At 55.0% G+C, this 18,722-nt stretch overlaps 2 protein-coding genes across 2 annotated transcripts in view; one reads left to right on the forward strand and one right to left on the reverse strand.

The window, feature by feature from the left end:
* LOC133340370 (protocadherin-16-like) overlaps positions 1–3,004 on the reverse strand; it is a 17,603-nt gene extending 14,599 nt beyond the window's left edge. The window contains exon 1 of the mRNA XM_061548514.1: positions 2,982–3,004. Coding sequence (XP_061404498.1) covers positions 2,982–3,004 — 23 coding nt within the window. The remainder of the gene's footprint in view (positions 1–2,981) is intronic.
* A 3,840-nt stretch (positions 3,005–6,844) lies between these two features.
* LOC133340269 (serine/threonine-protein kinase H1 homolog) lies at positions 6,845–16,150 on the forward strand. Its single transcript, XM_061548359.1, has 2 exons — positions 6,845–7,861; positions 15,003–16,150. Exons 1-2 carry the CDS (start codon positions 6,869–6,871, stop codon positions 15,450–15,452), a joined length of 1,443 nt encoding a protein of 480 aa, XP_061404343.1. The 5' UTR covers positions 6,845–6,868; the 3' UTR covers positions 15,453–16,150.
* The last annotated feature ends 2,572 nt before the right edge of the window (positions 16,151–18,722 follow it).

Raw genomic sequence — 18,722 nt, forward strand, 5'->3', positions numbered from 1 at the left:
GGCCGGGCAGGTGTTTTGTCACATCAGAGGTTTTTTTTTTTTGCCTCTAGATCTTGACACACTCAGTCTCATTTTTTGTGTTTAACTCCAACACGTCCATCAATGGGGGGAACAAATATAATGGGTGACGTTTCGGGCAACGGTCCTTCTTCAGAGCACATGTTTTATCGGTACGAGCAGAGAGATACGAGCAAAACGCTGGCCTTGTCGTCCCCTGCGTCTCACGTACAGAGCTTGGTACTGCACGACGGACATGCGATTCATGCCATGGGGCTCATTGGATATCCAAGATTCCTCTGGAAAGCCAATGTACGTCTCATTTACATATGACTTGCATAAATAGTTCACCCATTCTTGCTTATCGATGAGCCGAATAATGATCGACGCTAATCGATGAAGCAATGCATCGCAACGCGCCTCGATCACAATCTGGCGATGCTGCTGCGAGCGCAGCAACACAAACTGCAGAAGGGCTATTGCCCGAAACGTCGCATGCATTCATTTCAAGGCCATACCCAGCTGGTGTTACTGACTCGTGCTGACTTATCGTTCGTTCCACGTTGTTCCGCACTCCGCAAGAGAATATCCGAAGCAAATGCCTTCTGCCTCCTGAGCGGCCTGACCAGTCTCGAGACAACCACCAACAAACGAATGACACCAAGAGTAACAATCCGCAACTTCTCGTCTCTAATGATCGTCGTGTCAATGTGTAACACGCCACCACCGCGGCAGATTGTTCGCTCACTCCCGCAGTGATGAGAGAGAGAGAGAGGACGACTCGGCAACCACAGACGAATGGAAAGTCATCAGCAGCAGCGTCGCGATGAATCAGAATCTGTATTTACACTGGAGAAATCCGATGAGCTACAAGGCTCTTTATTAACAATAATTTAAGTTATTGTGAGATGTCCAGTCGGGGCAGGTCAGCACGGCGCAACAGCAAACAATGCAAACACTCGATAGCTGTGCAAAGTATCGGAAAGATAAGAACATCACTTATAAATATACAACTACAACGAAACTAGAACTTTTATCTTACCAGGTAAAGTTCACTGGACCATTAGCTTCTTTTTCAGAAGCGACCTGGCCACAAATTATAGCTCAACGAAGTGGCTTACCATCACGTGGAAATTTATAGCAACAACATACTCTAAATAGTTTTCAGTTTCAGTTTCATTTATTTGGTATAGCCCTGTGAGCCATTCGGCTTTTGAAATGGGTGCAACCGCAACAAACAAAAAACAAAAACATGAACAAGAAAACATCTTAAAGTGACTATGCACAAACAGAAAAAAATATGACCTGGCGACACCAACAATTGTCCCTCCAAGCTCTGCGGCCCTCTATATATTGAGGTGTCATCGGTAAATGACTGAGAGCTTATACGTGCGGTAGAAAGCCGGAGCATCCGGAGAAAACCCATACGTCCGTGCGAGGGGGAAACACTATATCACGTGTAAACGGAACAGATGGAGTCCACAGTTTTGGTGGACCGCCTTCTCCTGGCGAGCCAGGGTAGAAACACATAACGTATATATGTATATATTTCCCTGAATATATCGGGCGCCGCGGTGGTGAGACGTTAACTACCCCGCCTGGTGTACAGGTGACGGTGGTTTTGAACAGCGTGGGTTCGATCCCGACCCTGACGCCCGCTGTATATTTGTAGTTTGTGATGTTTCTCTCCCCACGGCCGCGTGGATTTTTCTCCGATTCCTCCGGTTTTTCCCCTCCACATTTCGAATCAACGTCAGGCGTCTCGAATATTTTCCTGCGAGAAATTTCCACGCGATCAGCCACTTTGTTGAGACATCATTTGCGGTCAGGTCGCTTCTGAAAAATCGCCCTGGAGCTCAGTGAGCCCTACCTTGTAAAATAAAAATAGTTTAGTTTTTTAAGTTTATCGGCCTGTTATTTCTTGAGCACGAAGGTTTGTATTCATCTGGTCTGGCAATACGAGAGCAGGGCTCACGGGGGACAATGCGGGAGGGGGAGGGGGGTGGCCCCTCCTCTCCCCCTCTAACCCCCCCTCACCTCCTAACTTGCCCCTTCATCTGTTGCGAACTGTACTTACAGTGTGGCACTGCGGGGCCCCGGCACGTGAACGTTGCTAGAGTTGTCGTGAGACACCCCACACACAACGCCGCCTCCCCCCCAAGGGTTGGTGGATCACGCAGAGACTTAGTGCAGCTCTCAAAAACCCACGTGGCTGGGACGCAATGACGGCGCAGCCAGCAGCAGCAGCACGTGGGGTGGTGAGCCCGCCTGCGTTGGCGAACTTCGCGGTGTCATCCCCCCCCCCCTCTCGTTCCCTCCCCACGCGGAGGCAAGGCCCCCCCACCCCTCCCCCCACCTGGCAGTCTCCAGCCGTGGCCGCGTGTTCACCGTCTTCACGGAGTCGGTTTGAATATAAATGCGTCGTTAAACCCGCCACCACCCGTCACAGCCAATTAGTAAGGGTTGTCACGTGAGCAAATCATGCCCAATTCGTTACTAGTACAGCACACCGGTGCGTTAGAGAGTTAACCCAGATATTAACCGGTAAGGGGCCGTCCATAAATGACGTCACGCATCTGGGGGGGGGGTTAAGAAATGTGACGTCACATCAAATTGCGCAACTTTAAATAAATATAGACAACACGTTCTACCTAATTAAATAGACTTTTTAATAAATGTTTTCTCCTACAATATCAGAGTGCAGCGCCACATTAAATACGCACTACAATGACAATAGTTTAAAGCTATTTGAAGCATGTTTTATGCTTTATTTGGGGGGGGGGGGCAGAGCTTTGTGACGTCATATTTGAGGGGGGGGGGGGGCTGACGTTTTGTGACGCCGTGTGACGAAGGGGGGGGGGGGGTAAAAAATCGTCCAAAATCGCGTGACGTCATTTATGGACGGCCCCTTCGGCATGAAGCCTCGGCAGCCGGTCTGCTCGCGAGAGACGCCTATTGGCAGGCGGAGGGATTTCAGTTCGCACCCCGGCGGCACGATCATGATCATCACGTTGGCCTCTGCTGAGCACAACTACAGAACTGTTAAGGGGCCGTCCATAAATGACGTTACCTCGACTTTGGACCATTTTTGACCCCCTCCCCCCCCCCTAGTCACACGGCGTCACAAAAAGTCAGACCCCCTCCCCCTCAAATGTGACGTCACAGAGCTCTGCCCCCTCCCCCCCAAAACCATAAAACATGCTTCAAATCGCTTTAAACTATTGTCATTGTCGTGCGTATTTAATGTGGCGCTGCGCTCTGATGTTGTAGGAGTGTTGCTATAACAATTAGTGTTGTTAGAAGAATTCTATGTTTATTTAAAGTTGCACATTTTTATGTGACGTCACATTTCTCACCCCCCCCCCCCCTCGTCACACATCGTCACAAATGTCTGACCCCCCCCCCCCCTCCACGTGCGTGACGTCATTTATGGACGGCCCCTAACCAATAAAAAAAACATTTTACCAGGTAAGGACCACTGAGATGTATAGCTTATTTTTCAGAAGCGAATTGGCCACAAACAATAGCTCAACCAATCACCTCCTGGAGACAGGCGAGGCAGCTGACACCCTCTGCACGACGCTGCTTCATCTTGTCCCCGATTCAACCGCGGTGGCTATGAGATGTTAACTCCCTCGCCTGGTCTACAGGAGGTCGTGGGTTCGATCCTGACCCCGACGCCTACTGTATATTTGGAGTCTGCGTGTCTCTCTCTCATCATCACGGTGGCTAGGAGATGTTAACTCCCTCGCCTGGTATACAGGAGGTCGTGGGTTCGATCCTGACCCCGACGCCTGCTGTATATTTGGAGTTTGCGTGTCTCTCTCTCATCATCACGGTGGCTAGGGGATGTTAACTACCTCGCCTGGTCTACAGGAGGTCGTGGGTTCGATCCTGACCCCGACGCCTGCTGCTGTATATTTGGAGTCTGCGTGTCTCTCTCTCATCATCACGGTGGCTAAGAGATGTTAACTACCTCGCCTGGTCTACAGGAGGTCGTGGGTTCGATCCTGACCCCGACGCCTGCTGCTGTATATTTGGAGTCTGCGTGTCTCTCTCTCATCATCACGATGGCTAGGAGATGTTAACTACCTCGCCTGGTATACAGGAGGTCGTGGGTTCGATCCTGACCCCGACGCCTGCTGTATATTTGGAGTCTGCGTGTCTCTCTCTCATCATCACGGTGGCTAGGAGATGTTAACTCCCTCGCCTGGTATACAGGAGGTCGTGGGTTCGATCCTGACCCCGACGCCTGCTGCTATATATTTGGAGTTTGCGTGTCTCTCTCGCTCTCCCTATGGTCGCGCTGATTTATCTCCAGCTCTTCCTGGGTTTCCCTCCACATTTAGAATCAACATTCATGCGTTTAGAACACCACGCCGCCATTGACCCTGGCCATTGACCGAGCAATCCAACGTTCCTACCAGCTCCCTCCGCAGGAATGTGTTCAATCGTCCCGCCTATGACCATCTCTCCGCAGACGGGCGCACAGTTAGTGCGTATCGACATTCCCTCGGTCCCGTCTATACAAATCCGCCTCACCTCAACGAGAACCAACCTCTTTGTGGACTAGGAGATAGCATGGCTTTTTAAGCATTGTTTGCATGACTCTCCTAAAATTTTAAACACGATTATTATAACGCCAATTACAGTGAGTTCTCCCATAACGCCGCGTGTTTTCACAACGCGAATTAGATATAACGTGGTGAATGCATGAGGGAACACATTGTTTTTTTATAACGCGGATGCGAATTGGATATAACGCGATTGAGTGTGGACAGAACTACGCCGCGCGAGTAGCAATATGCGGTGGTAGGGCTGTCTCTGCGTAGCATCGCACAAGGCAGTGGGATGCTGCTGGATGCTTCTAGACGCTACCCACGCGCCTGAGGCTTTGTTCAGCCTGCGTGCGCATCTCACGTGTTAGCGCGGACTGTGCTCTGACCCTATATTATTTATTGTTTCGTTATAACGAGATTTTTCAATAACGCGGTGTTCTGCAGCAACAAACCACATGTACCTCGCAAAGCCTAACTGAGATTCAAGACTCATCTTTTGGAGTTGGCCGACCATCCCTAATGTAGGATCACAGAACTTGGGCAATTGTTGGTCGCGTCGGGTCTGGTTAACCTTCCCGATTGCCTTTGGTTTCCCTGGCCTCTCATTATTTCAATCAACGAAAGGCGTGTCTGTTACAAATTAATAATATGAAATCGGTCTTTATTTATCTATCCAGGGAAGCTACAACGAGCGCAAGGACTCACGTTCAGGAGGGTTCTGTATTGTGTTTGTAATGTTGTGCTAAGCCATTGGGTGAGTTGCGCTTATTAGTAGTAGTATTATACACGTGGGAAGAACCCGGAGCGCGGAGAAAAACCACGCGGAGCGAGGGGGGGCGACCACTGCATCCTTTACAGATGGAAACAGATGGAGATTAGTCCACGCGTTGCTGGGCTGCCTTTTCCGCTGGCGAGCCAGCCAGGGGATGGGGATTGTGGTGAGCTGCGGTCGAGCGGGTGAGGGGTGGGGATTGTGGTGAGGGTGAGGGTTGAGTTTCGAGAGCAACATGGAAGAACGGGGAGATGCGGCAAGATCAATGAAGACGATAGACATGGAGTAGGGAGAGAGGGGGTAGAGAGAGGGGCGGGGGTAGAGAGAGGGGTAGAGAGAGGGGGGGTAGAGAGAGAGGGAATGGGTAAGGATAGCATAGAGTGAAATCTATTGTGGAATCTTTCATTTAAAAAAGAGGGGGGGGGGAGAGGTTTAAATAAAGCAAAGCATAAAAAAAAACTAAATGATGAACGAAGCAAAGTGCCGACTACACCGAGCATCTTTTTGTTTCCTCTGATCGTAAAAAACGAAAAGAAAACCAATGGTGGGTGGGGGATCCATGATGACGATGATCATTACGATGTTGATCACAACGACGATCGTGATGATTACAAGACAGCGCCTACGGTGATGCAACCCGCCCCTCCCCTTCGGAGTTGTTCTATTGTTCTGAGCCCCGCCCCCCTCGCCCTCTTGCCCCTCCCCTCTCCGGCCGGCGCGTTCTTTGCGTGACCGTGCGCGCATTCCGTCACGCAACCAACGTCGCGCCAGGTACGCGCCAGGGATTGTGTTTACATGCGGCACGATCGCGACACGATAGGGGTTGGGGGGGCAGGCACGTGAGAGGCGGGGGGGGGGAAGGCGGGGGGGGGGCAGGCGAGCGTGGCTGCTTCCCACCGGGGATTCCTCGCCTTAAATCCCCTCCTCCGATCTTGGGAGACACAGACAGCGAGCGAGAGAGACACTCACACACAAGAGACAGGGAAACAGTGGCGAGTGAGGGAGAGAGACACAGACAAGCACACACAGAGACACACACAGAAAGCAGTGGCGAGGGAGAGAGACACAGACACACACAGAGACAGACGCACACACAGGGATAAAAAGACACACGCAGAGACAGCCGTGGTGAGCGAGAGACACGCGCACTCGCGCGCGCGACAGGGAGACGAGTCGTCGCGTGGAGCGTGTCTGGAGGCGGCGGCTGCTGCGGCAGGGGGCGGGAGTCGAGGGGGTCTGCGAGGAGGAAGCCGAGACGAGACCCCCCCCAACCCCACTTCGCACGCCATGGGTCTCGCCGGCGAGCAGCCTCGAGCACAGCGAAGCCTTCTCAGCGGGCAAACCCCGAGAGCGCCCGCTCCGAGTGGCCGAGTGGCCGGCAGGGAGACGTCCCCAGCTGGGGTCGGGGCGCCGTTCCTTGCGTAAAACGGAAAGGGTGCTCCGTGCAGGAGGCGGAGGAGAAGAGGGGGGGGGGGCGGGGGGGTAGAGGTGTGGGTAGGGGGTGGGAAGGGGGGGGGGCAGCAGTGGCACCCCCGCCGCTATGGGATGCGCTCACAGCAAGATCCTTCCCGACTGCCCCAAGGGTGGCCACGTGGACTTCGTGAAGACGGCCACGAGCGGCGTCGAGAAGCAGCACAACAAGGAGGGCAGAACCAAGGGGGGCTCCAAGGACAAGCAGTTCGACGACCCGTGTCTGCTCAAAGCGGCGGCGGCGGTGGCCGGCGACGGCGGCATCGGCGGCGAGTACATCGACCCCTCGTCTCGCAAAGTGGCCAAATTCCGCGCGAAATTCGACGCGCGCGTCACCGCCAAGTACGACCTCAAGGCGCTGATCGGCCGCGGCAGCTTCAGCAGCGTGGTGCGCGCCGAGCACCGCTCCTCGAGGCAGCCCTACGCCATCAAGCTCGTGGAGACGTCGGCCACGGAGGGCCGCGAGGCGTGCGCCTGCGAGCTGGCGGTGCTGCGCCGGGTTCGGCACCCAAACGTCGTGCAACTCATTGAGGTGCTCGAGACGCCGACGCGCACCTACCTGGTGATGGAGCTCGCCACGGGCGGGGAGCTCTTCGACCGCATCCTCGCGCGCGGCTCCTTCACGGAGCGCGACGCGGCGAGGGCCTTGTCCATGCTGCTCGAGGGGGCGCGCTACCTGCACGCGCTGGGCATCGCCCACCGCGACCTCCGGCCCGAGAACTTGCTCTACTATCACCCGGGCGCGGACTCGCGCCTCTTCATCACGGACTTCGGCCTCGCGGGCAACGTGCGAGCGGGGCAGGGCCACGGGCAGGGCCAGGGGCGAGGGCACGAGGAGGACGGGGACGGGCTGGGGCCGTCCGTGCGGACCGCGTGCGGGACGCCCGAGTACACGCCCCCCGAGGTGCTGAGTCGGCGCGGCGCGTTTACGCAGGCGGTGGACATGTGGGCCATCGGCGTGATCTCTTACATCCTGCTCAGCGGGACCATGCCCTTCGAGGAGGAGACGAAGAGCCGCCTCTTCAGGGCCATCCTGCGCGGCAAGTACAGCTACATTGGCGAGGTGAGAGCGGAGGAGGCGAGGTCAGAGGGGGTGGGGTGGGGGGGGGGGCACGCGGCGACCAGGTAGAGGTGAGAGATAAACGGAGAGAGAGGCAGGTGACAGGGGCCGGAGACAAAAGAGAGAGAGACAGAGATGGACAGTGACGGGAGTTATACCCGCTAAGTAATGGCTTGTACCGCGCACGCATTTCAAATATTTCGTTACAACAGCGCGCTCGCGGTGAGCGGTGCACCACGTCGCGTCTCTTCTGCAAGGTGACATCACAGGAGCGAGGACGCAGTCGGGCACGTGGCCGTTCATCCTCACATTGCCCGGCGACGGGGGGAGGAGGGGGGTGCTCAGGCCGCGTGTCCTTCACAACGAGTTGAACTAAAACTTAAACTATTTTCTATTTTACCAGGTAAGGTGCCACTGAGCTACGTAGCTCTTTTACAGACGCAACCTGGCCACTAATGATAGCTCAACGAAGTGGTTTGTCACGTTGAAAGTTATAGTATCAGCCAAAGACGCGAAACGCTTGGTGAAGTTGATTCTAAATGTGCAGGGAAAACCGGAGGACCCGGAGAAAAATCCACGCGACCACAGGGAGAGAGACATGCAAACTCCAAATATGCAGCGGGCGTCAGGGTCAAGATCAAACCTATGATGTTAACTACCTCGCCTGTACACCAGGCGAGGTAGTTAACATCTCGCCACCGTGGCGCCCGATAGATTCAGGTAAATATATCGATATATATACGTAATGTGTTTATTCCCTGGCTCGCCAGCAGAATGCGGTACACAAAGTAGCTTATCATCACGTGGGAACTTATAACAGCCAGATACTCTAAACGCGTGATGTTGACTCTAAACGTGGAGGAAAAGAAACCGGAGGAAAACCCACGCGACCACGGGGAGAGAGAGAGAAAGACACGCAAACTCCAAATATACGGCAGGCGTTTGGGTCGGGATCGACCGCACGACCTCCTGTGCACCAGGCAAGATAGTTAACATCTCCCAGCCACCGTGATGATGATAAGAGAGAGAGAGACACGCAAACTCCAAATATACAGCAGCAGGCGTCTGGGTAGGGATCGAACCCACGACCTCCTGCGCACCAGGCGAGGTAGTTAACATATCCCGGCCACCGTGATGCTGTTAATCGTCGCAGCTCGCGAATTGACCCGCGTTAGAGAACGGCCTGCGGACGCATGTATCGCAGAACTACTCCGGAGATCCCTGTCCAAGGGCCTTGCCCACAGCGAAGGACGCAATTCTCAACATCGCGTTCAGTTTACGCAGTCATTGGCTGAGACCATGATCTCGCTACACCTGGGATCACGGGCGACTGGAATCCGGGTTCAAACCCAGCTCATCAGCGGTGCCGGCTGAGTGATCTGACACAAACATTATGAACCCTGCTGAGTAATGGGTCCATGTTCGCATGGTGTCGCGGTGCTGGTGGTGCTGGTGGTGGGGAGCGTGAGAGAGGTGCGGATGAGTTCCTCTTTGATGAGAATGTTGCCTTCGGGGTCGCTCCAGCGAGCGTGGCTCCCAATTAAATGAGGGACAGGAACAAGTCCCGTCTTGCCTGGGGGTCCCGGGCCGCGACAAGAGACCCCCCCCCCCCCAACTAGACTCCTCCACATCGTCCCCAAGCCAACCCTCCTCTGCCCTTCTTCAGCCCGCAAGGTCACGCATCAACTTGCGTCCTCCGTGACCTTCTGTCCCTGTGGCCCATCTGCCCCTCCCTCCCCCCCACCTCCCCCCGCCTGTCTCCTCGCCCCCTTACTGGAGCACAATATAACGTGTATCATCATCTAGTAGTGGATTAATCGTAGTTCATGATGATCATCATCATCACGATGACGTCTGAATGGGAGGGGCTATCAGGTCGCTGTACAGAAGCAGTGGACCGATGTGTTGTGGAGGGGGAGAGCCAGGCAGTCATAGGCAGAAGAGAAGAGGTCTTTAGCCTGGATTTGAACATGGACAGGGGGGGCTATGGAGACCCATAGACTCACAGAGAGATCCACAAACTCACACAGAGACCCACAGACTAACAAAGAGACCCACGGACTCACAAAGAGACCCACAGACTCACACAGAGACCCATAGACTCACACTGAGACCCACAGACTAACAAAGAGACCCACAGACTCACATAGAGACCCACAGACTCACATAGAGACACATAGATTCACACTTAGACCCACAGACTAACACAGATACCCACAGAATAACACAGAGACCCACAGACTCAGAGAAACCCATGGACTAACAGAGAGACCCATAGACTCACACTGAGACCCATAGACTTAGATGATTATATGGGTCTCTAAGCCCATCCAGGGCCATATTCTGGTCACCCTGCACGGCAGCGAGGCGAAGAGTTTTACAAATCTCTGAGTGATCCACCAACCCTTGCTTTCCAAAGCCCTGGGCCACAGACTCGCATATCCACCACGCCCAGCATGCGAATATGATGAATCAAGCGATTATCTTTCACAAGTCGGGAGGCTCGGGAGAGGTGGCCATAGTGGTTCGCACACTGCGTCATGAACCATGCGACCTGAACGTGATTCCCGGCCACGGCTAACATCAGTGGCGAGTGATATCTGACTGACCAGCGCGGCGAAGTGACGATCAGTCTCCGTGACCGCCGCGGCGTGCATGCGGTGCGTGCCACGTGGTGTGGCACTGCTCCCACGAAGATCTCGAGGCGTCCTGGGACGGGTGTTGAACTGGACTCGTTCGTGTTAGCGTCTACAGCGACCTCCACTCCCCCATCACCACCACCAGCACCGCGTCCTAGCGTCCTACCCCCCTAGGGATTAACACCTCCTCGCAAAGTCACCAGCTAATTAATTTCCTGTTTAATTAGGGGAGTGTGTGGTGAGCGCCGGGGGGTGGGATATTTATTTGGGGGGAGGAGGGGAGAGAGAGGGGGGGGTATTTAGTTTGGAGGTGGGGGCTGGGGCTCGAGGGGCAGGGGGTCAGAAGGGTGAGGGGGGGGGGTGGAAATGCAGGGGCGCTGCGGTGGCTAGGAAATGTCATCTCCCTCGCCCGGTGTACAGGAGGTCGTGGGTTCGATCCCGATCCCGACCCTGACAGCTGCTATATATTGGAGTTCGCGGCGTCTCTCTCTCTCTCCCAGTGAGAGCGTGGATTGTTACTCCGGGTCCTCCGATGTTTGCCCCCCCCCCCCCCGCCACATTTAGAATGAACATCACGCGTTTAGATTCATTTGGCTGCGACACATTTCCGCGTGATGATGACGATGATAAGCCACCGCTTCGTTGAGTGATCATTCGTGATGTCCAGGTCGCTTCTGAAACGATCTACGAAGCTCAGTGTGGTCTCACACCTGGTAAAATACACAAATAATAGACTTTAATTTCCGTGTGTGGCCTCGAAATTAATAGAATTTGTTTCAATATAGTGGACAACGTTTTGGGCAATGGCACAGACAACGAGAAGCCAGAGAGTTGATGACAAGAGCTGTTTACATCATTCTCGATTTGAAGTTTTCGTGACTGCAGGGATCCATACTCTTTGGTTCTTTCGGTAAAGGCATGTAGGTACTGTATAATTTATTTCATTTAACATCTACGTGACTTTACCGAAAGAACCAAAGAGTATGTTTACATCATTGTTTATACATCATTTGTTTACGTAATAGGTGTAAATCATTTGTTCGCATCATTTGGGGCCTGATGAGAAATACATTTTGAAGTATGTCTTATCATGACCCCAAGTTTTTCTAAACAGCCGTACGAAGAGTTACCCTGTCAACAGCGATAGACCACCGTACGAACTCTTCTGATCTGTATTAATAGCCCTGAGCACGTGTGTGTTTGTATAGGTCCTGGGAGTGTATGTGTAGCGGTTAGCGCACTACGCTACGAACCCGTCGACCCGAGTTCGATTCCCGGTCCTGAGTCCTCACCTAGGTCGACTCAGCCTCAAATGAGTATCTGGTGCGGTGTGTAAACGTCGCCACTGGGGAGACAAAGGCGGCTGGGTGTGGTGTTTGTCATCCACCCACCCTTCATAGGTGCTCGCTAACAGCACTTACCCCCGACACTCTGTTAAGGCTACACGGAGGATCTTCATCTGTGTCTGCAGCCACTGTACTTTTAAATGATGTGATTGTCTCGCGCCAGTTCAACAGCAAATCAAAGCTCCCCCCTCCACCCACTCCCCTCACCCCCCTCGCCCCCACCTTAAATTCCTCCATCCCCCGCACCCCCTCCCTCGGGCCCCGCGGCACCTGGTCTCACCTGGCAGTGACGTCAGAGGCGGCAGGTGCCGTGACGCGCGAGGTGTGGCGCTGTCACGCGAACAAGTCGCAGTGACCCCCCCCTGCTCCCTCCTCCCCTTTCATCCCTGCCCCCCCCCCCCCGAGCCCCCCCCCCCCCACCTCGGAGCAGGAGCGGAGAGGGTGGGCGATTTGGGGGGGGGGCAATCACCCCCCTTGAGAGAGACCCCCCCCGCCCCACAAATCGGTGTTTCATTGATGTTACGCGACAATAAACAGCCCATGTTTATTTAAGGTTGCTGATCTCGGGACTTATTTATACATCCTGGCATTTTGAGAGCGCCCCCCCCAACCCCCCCCCTCCATCCTTGTGAAGTTTCTATATCCGCCCGTGAGTCATAGTCACACCTGTACACTGTCACACCTGTACACTGTCACACCTGTACACCTGTACACTGTCAGTGACCCCTGCACGCAGTCACACCTGCACCCAGTGACACCTGTACACTCTCACCCCTGCACACTGTCACACAGTCCCACCTGTACACAGTGACACCTGTACACGTGCACCCCCCCCCCCACCTTCTTCCTCGTTTCCACCTCCCCCCACCCCACCCCACACATCGCGTGCCACGCGCTCTGACCCCCGGCACGCGCGCCCACGGTCGTCGCGTGCGAACGGGAGAAGATGTCACGCAAACATCACACACACACACCACACACACACACCACACACACCACACACCACACGCACACACCACACACACCACACACACACACACCACACACACCACACACCACATGCACACACCACACACACCACACACACACACCACACACACCACACACCACACGCACACACCACACACACCACACACACACACCACACACACCACACGCACACACCACACACCACACACACACACCACACGCACACACCACACACCACACACACCACACACACACACACACCACACCACACACACCACACGCACACACCACACACCACACACACATCACACACACACACCACACACACCACACACACCACACACACACACCACACACCCACACCACACACACCACACACACCACGCACACCACACGCACACACCATACACCACACACACCAGACACACCCCACAGACACACCACACCACACACACCACACACACCACACACACACACCACACACACCCCACACACACCACACACACACACTACACACCCACACCACACACACACACCACACACACACACCACAGACACACACACACATCACACACACACACCACACACACCACACACACACACACCACACACACACACCACACACCACACACACCACACACACACACCAAACAATACACACATACCCCACACACAATCTACTACTCATCGATCGGGGTCCTCCACCTACCCAGCACCACACTTTGCACAATTCTTTCCGACCCCCCCCCAGACTGCTCCTCCCTCCCTCACCTCCATCCCCACTCCTCCCTCCCTCCCTCACCTCCCTCCCTCACCTCCCTCCCTCCCCTCCCTCACCTCCCTCCCTCACCTCCATCCCCACTCCTCCCTCCCTCCCTCACCTCCATCCCCACTCCTCCCTCCCTCCCTCACCTCCATCCCCACTCCTCCCTCCCTTACCTCCCTCCCCACTCCTCCCTCCCTCCCTCACCTCCCTCCCTCACCTCCCTCCCTCACCTCCCTCCCTCACCTCCATCCCCACTCCTCCCTCCCTCACCTCCCTCCCCACTCCTCCCTCCCTACCCCCTTCTCCTCCCCTGTGTGTGGTGTGTGTGTGTGGTGTGTGTGGTGTATGTGTATGGTGTGTGTGGTGTGTGTGGGGTGTGTGTCTTGTGTGTGTGTGTGTGGTGTGTGTGTGGTGTGTGTGTGGTGTGTGTGGTGTGTGATGTGTGTGTGTGGTGTGTGTGGTGTGTGTGGTGTGTGTGTGTGGTGTGTGTGTGGTGTGTTTGTGTGGTGTGTGTGTTGTGTGTGTATGTGTGTCTGGTGTGTGTGGTGTGTGTGTGGTGTGTGTGTGGTGTGTGTGGTGTGTGTGGTGTGTGTGTGTGGTGTGTGTGTGGTGTGTGTAGTGTGTGGTGTGTGTGGTGTGTGTGTGCGGTATGTGTGTGTTGTGTGTGGTGTGTGTGTGTTGTGTGTGTGGTGTGTGTGTGTGTGGTGTGTGTTGTGTGTGTGTGGCGTGTGTGTGCGGTGTGTGTGGTGTGTGTGTGTGTTGTGTGTGTGGTGTGTAGTGTGGTGTGTGTGGTGTGTGGTGTGAGTGTGTGTGGTGTGTGTGTGTTGTGTTCATGGTGTGTTGTGTGTGTGGTGTGTGTGTTGTGTGTGGTGTGTTGTGTTTGTGGTGTGTGTGTACACATGTCTTTGCAATGTGTGTGTCAATAGCCACCCTGGACACTCCTGCAAACGCGATGTTCTAACCTATGCGAAATCTCTTTTTGTGTTAATATATATTTATAAATAAATACAAATATAATATTTGTATAAGTATATGTAATTGTATTTATATACTTTTATATATAAATTAAAATATCTATTTTTATATATAAATATATGTTTTATTTATATCAATAAAACATATAAATACAAACATAAAAACATTGAAATAATTTAATATTTATGTAAATAAAAAATATATTTATATAAAGAGACCAAAACAGCACTTGCCTCAACAAATGAAAAATGCTATTCGGCGAAGGGCAGGGACCTTTCTCTTTGTCTCTATAATCCTGTCCAGTGTCCAGTTTGTTGTCCTTCCCCCGCACCACCGATGAGCACGGTTGGCTACGTACGGTGCGAAAGAAGTTCAACACACACACGCGCAGACACACACAGAGACACACACAGACACACACACACACCTTGTCCCATCTCTACCCTCAGCCTTGGCCCAGCGTCTCCAACGTGGCCAAGGACTTCGTCGACGGCTTGCTGAAGGTGGAGCCGACCGAGCGCCTCTCGGCCGCCCAGGCGCTGCGTCACCCGTGGGTGGCCTGCGCCGTGTCGCCCTCCTCCGTCTCGTCCTCGACGTCCGCCACGGACGATCACGCCGCCGCGTCCACCACCACCGCCGCCACCGCCGCGGTCAACCCCTCGCCCGCGGTCGGCTGCCGTCCAGCGGCGTCGTCCGCGTCGTCCGCGTCGTCCCACCGCAACCTGCAGCGCTCCATCTCGCAGAACCTCGCGCAGAGGCGCGCCGCCGGCTCGCGGGCTCACAGCTCGCGGTCCGCCGCCTCGGGGCGGTCTCGGGGCGGCGGCGGAGGGGTCGTGATGATGGGTCGACACCACCACTCGCGATATGTGCAGCAGCAGCAGGAGGTGGAGCAATATTGATTGGACGCAGCGTTGCCGGAAGACACTCTGGCGTCGGGCATTCGTAGCGACGGGCAACAGCATCGGGAAAACCAGCAGCGGCAGCAGCAACAGCAACAATAACAACAATAACAGCAACAACAGCAGCAACAACAATAACAGCAACAACAATGACAGCAACAACAATAACAGCAACAACAGCAACAACATCACCAACAACAATAACAGCAACAACAACAACAGCAACAACAACAACATTACCAAAAGCCAACGAGACCATCAGCGGCTGCTACAGCTGCAGCAGAGGGGGGCATTTGGCACCACTTAGAAGCAGAAGCGACAGCGACATGAGCAGCAGCAGCAACGTTCTCGTGTGGCAACAGCAGCAGCAGCAGCATCAGCAGCAGCAACGTTCTCGTGTGGCAACAGCAGCAGCAGCAACGTTCTCGTGTGGCAACAGCAGCAGCAGCAACGTTCTCGTGTGGCAACAGCAGCAGCAGCACGAGCAGCAGCAACGTTCTCGTGTGGCAACAGCAGCAGCAGCATCAGCAGCAGCAGCACGAGCAGCAGCAACGTTCTCGTGTGACAACAGCAGCAGCAGCAGCAACGTTCTCGTGTGGCAACAGCAGCAGCAGCAACGTTCTCGTGTGGCAACAGCAGCAGCAGCAGCAACGTTCTCGTGTGGCAACAGCAGCAGCAGCAGCAACGTTCTCGTGTGGCAACAGCAGCAGCAGCACGAGCAGCAGCAACGTTCTCGTGTGGCAACAGCAGCAGCAGCATCAGCAGCAGCAACGTTCTCGTGTGGCAACAGCAGCAGCAGCAGCAGCAACGTTCTCGTGTGGCAACAGCAGCAGCAGCAGCAGCAGCAACGTTCTCGTGTGGCAACAGCAGCAGCAGCAACGTTCTCGTGTGGCAACAGCAGCAGCAGCACGAGCAGCAGCAACGTTCTCGTGTGACAACAGCAGCAGCAGCATCAGCAGCAGCAACGTTCTCGTGTGACAACAGCAGCAGCAGCATCAGCAGCAGCAACGTTCTCGTGTGGCAACAGCAGCAGCAGCACGAGCAGCAGCAACGTTCTCGTGTGGCAACAGCAGCAGCACGAGCAGCAGCAACGTTCTCGTGTGACAACAGCAGCAGCAGCATCAGCAGCAGCAACGTTCTCGTGTGGCAACAGCAGCAGCAGCACGAGCAGCAGCAACGTTCTCGTGTGGCAACAGCAGCAGCAGCACGAGCAGCAGCAACGTTCTCGTGTGGCAACAGCAGCAGCAGCACGAGCAGCAGCAACGTTCTCGTGTGACAACAGCAGCAGCAGCATCAGCAGCAGCAACGTTCTCGTGTGGCAACAGCAGCAGCAGCAGCACGAGCAGCAGCAACGTTCTCGTGTGACAACAGCAGCAGCAACAGCAGGAGCAACGTTCTCGTGTAGCAACAGCAGCAGCAGCAACAGCAGCAGCAGCAACGTTCTCATGTGGCAACAGCAGCAGCATCAGCAGCACGAGCAGCACCAATTGAGTCGAGCAGTGCCGGCATGGGGGGGGGGGGGGGGGCCCCTGCAGACTCAACACCCAGGGACGCACGCGGTCACCCACCGTCTAGCCGTGCGCTGTATATATATAATAGGCGACGTTTCGAGCAATGGCCCTACTTCACATAGCAGGTACAGAGAGAGGCCATGCTTCAAAAGTGTAACTCTCATCGGGGTCCCATGGTGTAAGCACGTGCAGCCGGCAAGTCTTATCGTCCACTCTGGCTCTCTATGTATGTGCTATGAAGAAGGCCCATTGGCCGAAACGTCGCCTCTTGTATATGTTTGTTTCCTTTTTAGGCAACGGCACACAGTGTTGTTATTGTTGACGAACGTGTTGACTTGTTGTTGTTGTTGTTTGTGCACCACTGCCAGCAGCAGCAGCACCAGATGTTTCGTGTAGCCGTGTAGACGATTTGCAACCGAATGTGTCAGCGAGCGCCTATTAAGGCCGGTGCCGCTCGGCACACGACACAGTGTAGCGGGGGCAGCACCACACACGCCCGACCGCCTTTGTCTCCCCGATGCTTGTACCGCTTCGACGTTCCCTACTTCGGGTCGAGTCCGTCACGGTGGCTCACGACACCGCGACGCGCGCCCGTGGCTGCGCTGTGACACGCGCGTGGCTTTTCTTTGTGACGTTTACAGAATCCGCAGTCTGCAGGGTCGCTATCGCGAATAGCCCCAGGTGTGCGTTAGAGCCTCATTTCTCGAGGGTTGCTTATGAACAACAACAACAGCAAGAGCAAAAAACCACGGCGCCTCGTCCTTTGTTTTTGATACGGACTGTGACGGGAAAACGACGCGCGTGGGGCCTGGCCACCACGACGCATCGCGGGGCTGACAAGCGGCCCCATGGGCCATGGGCGAGACTGGTGACGGAATCGCAGCCAAAGGATGGGGACGCGAGAGATGGGGAGGGGGGGCGGAGGGGTCTGGCGGGGGAAAGACCAGGCACGGCGGAGATGGAAGCGAGTTAACCGATCGAATTTTCTATTCTATTTCGGAATTAATAAAGCGCCCTTTCCAGAATCTTTATTTAGGTTGGAAGAACCCGATGAGCCACGATGCTCTTTCTGGCCCCACAGATGTCCAGTGGCACATGACGCGGAGGAGCGAGGTGGCTGACGGTTGTGACGACGACGACGACGATGAGAGATTATTTGAGATGAAATCGGCTCACGCCCCGCGGGAGAGACGAGATGGATGGATCGTAGCGGTCTCGTAGGACACGTGCGGGATGGCCACACGGCGTTGGGGTGCGGAGGGGTGGGGAGGGGTGGGGAGGGGTGGGAACCTTCATCCAGCAGTGGATAGATCACGGCTTAGTACGATGTTTGATGGTTTTGGTTTTTTGAACTCACGGTTTGCAGAGTGCGTGCCCCACGTGTGCAGGAGGAGTTTCACGGCGAGCTCGAACGCGTCGGCGTGTGGCGCACACGAGCACCACTGAGTGTCACTGAGTGTGAGCGTCACCGAGTGTGCCCGAGTCTCACTCAGTGCCACTGAGTGTAGCCGATGGTCCCCACGTGTCACTGATCAGCACGGATGTGGCGGCGTCTTGGCACGAGGGACGCTCCGAACCGAAACGCCTCCTCACCGTCTCTCCGCCTGTGACCAAAACTCAGAATCAGAATCTGTATTTAAAGAGGAGGAATCCGATGAGCTATGAAGCTCTTTGCGTTTCACAGGTGTCCAGTCGGGGCGGGTGGCATCGCCCGCAGAGTCGGGGAGGAGCCAGACCCCCGGCTCGCCAGGCGAATGCA

The sequence above is a fragment of the Lethenteron reissneri genome, chromosome 9 (genome assembly GCF_015708825.2).
Source record: "Lethenteron reissneri isolate LAM-NWPU_2019-01 chromosome 9, ASM1570882v1, whole genome shotgun sequence".
Classification (NCBI taxonomy): Eukaryota; Metazoa; Chordata; class Hyperoartia; order Petromyzontiformes; family Petromyzontidae; genus Lethenteron; species Lethenteron reissneri.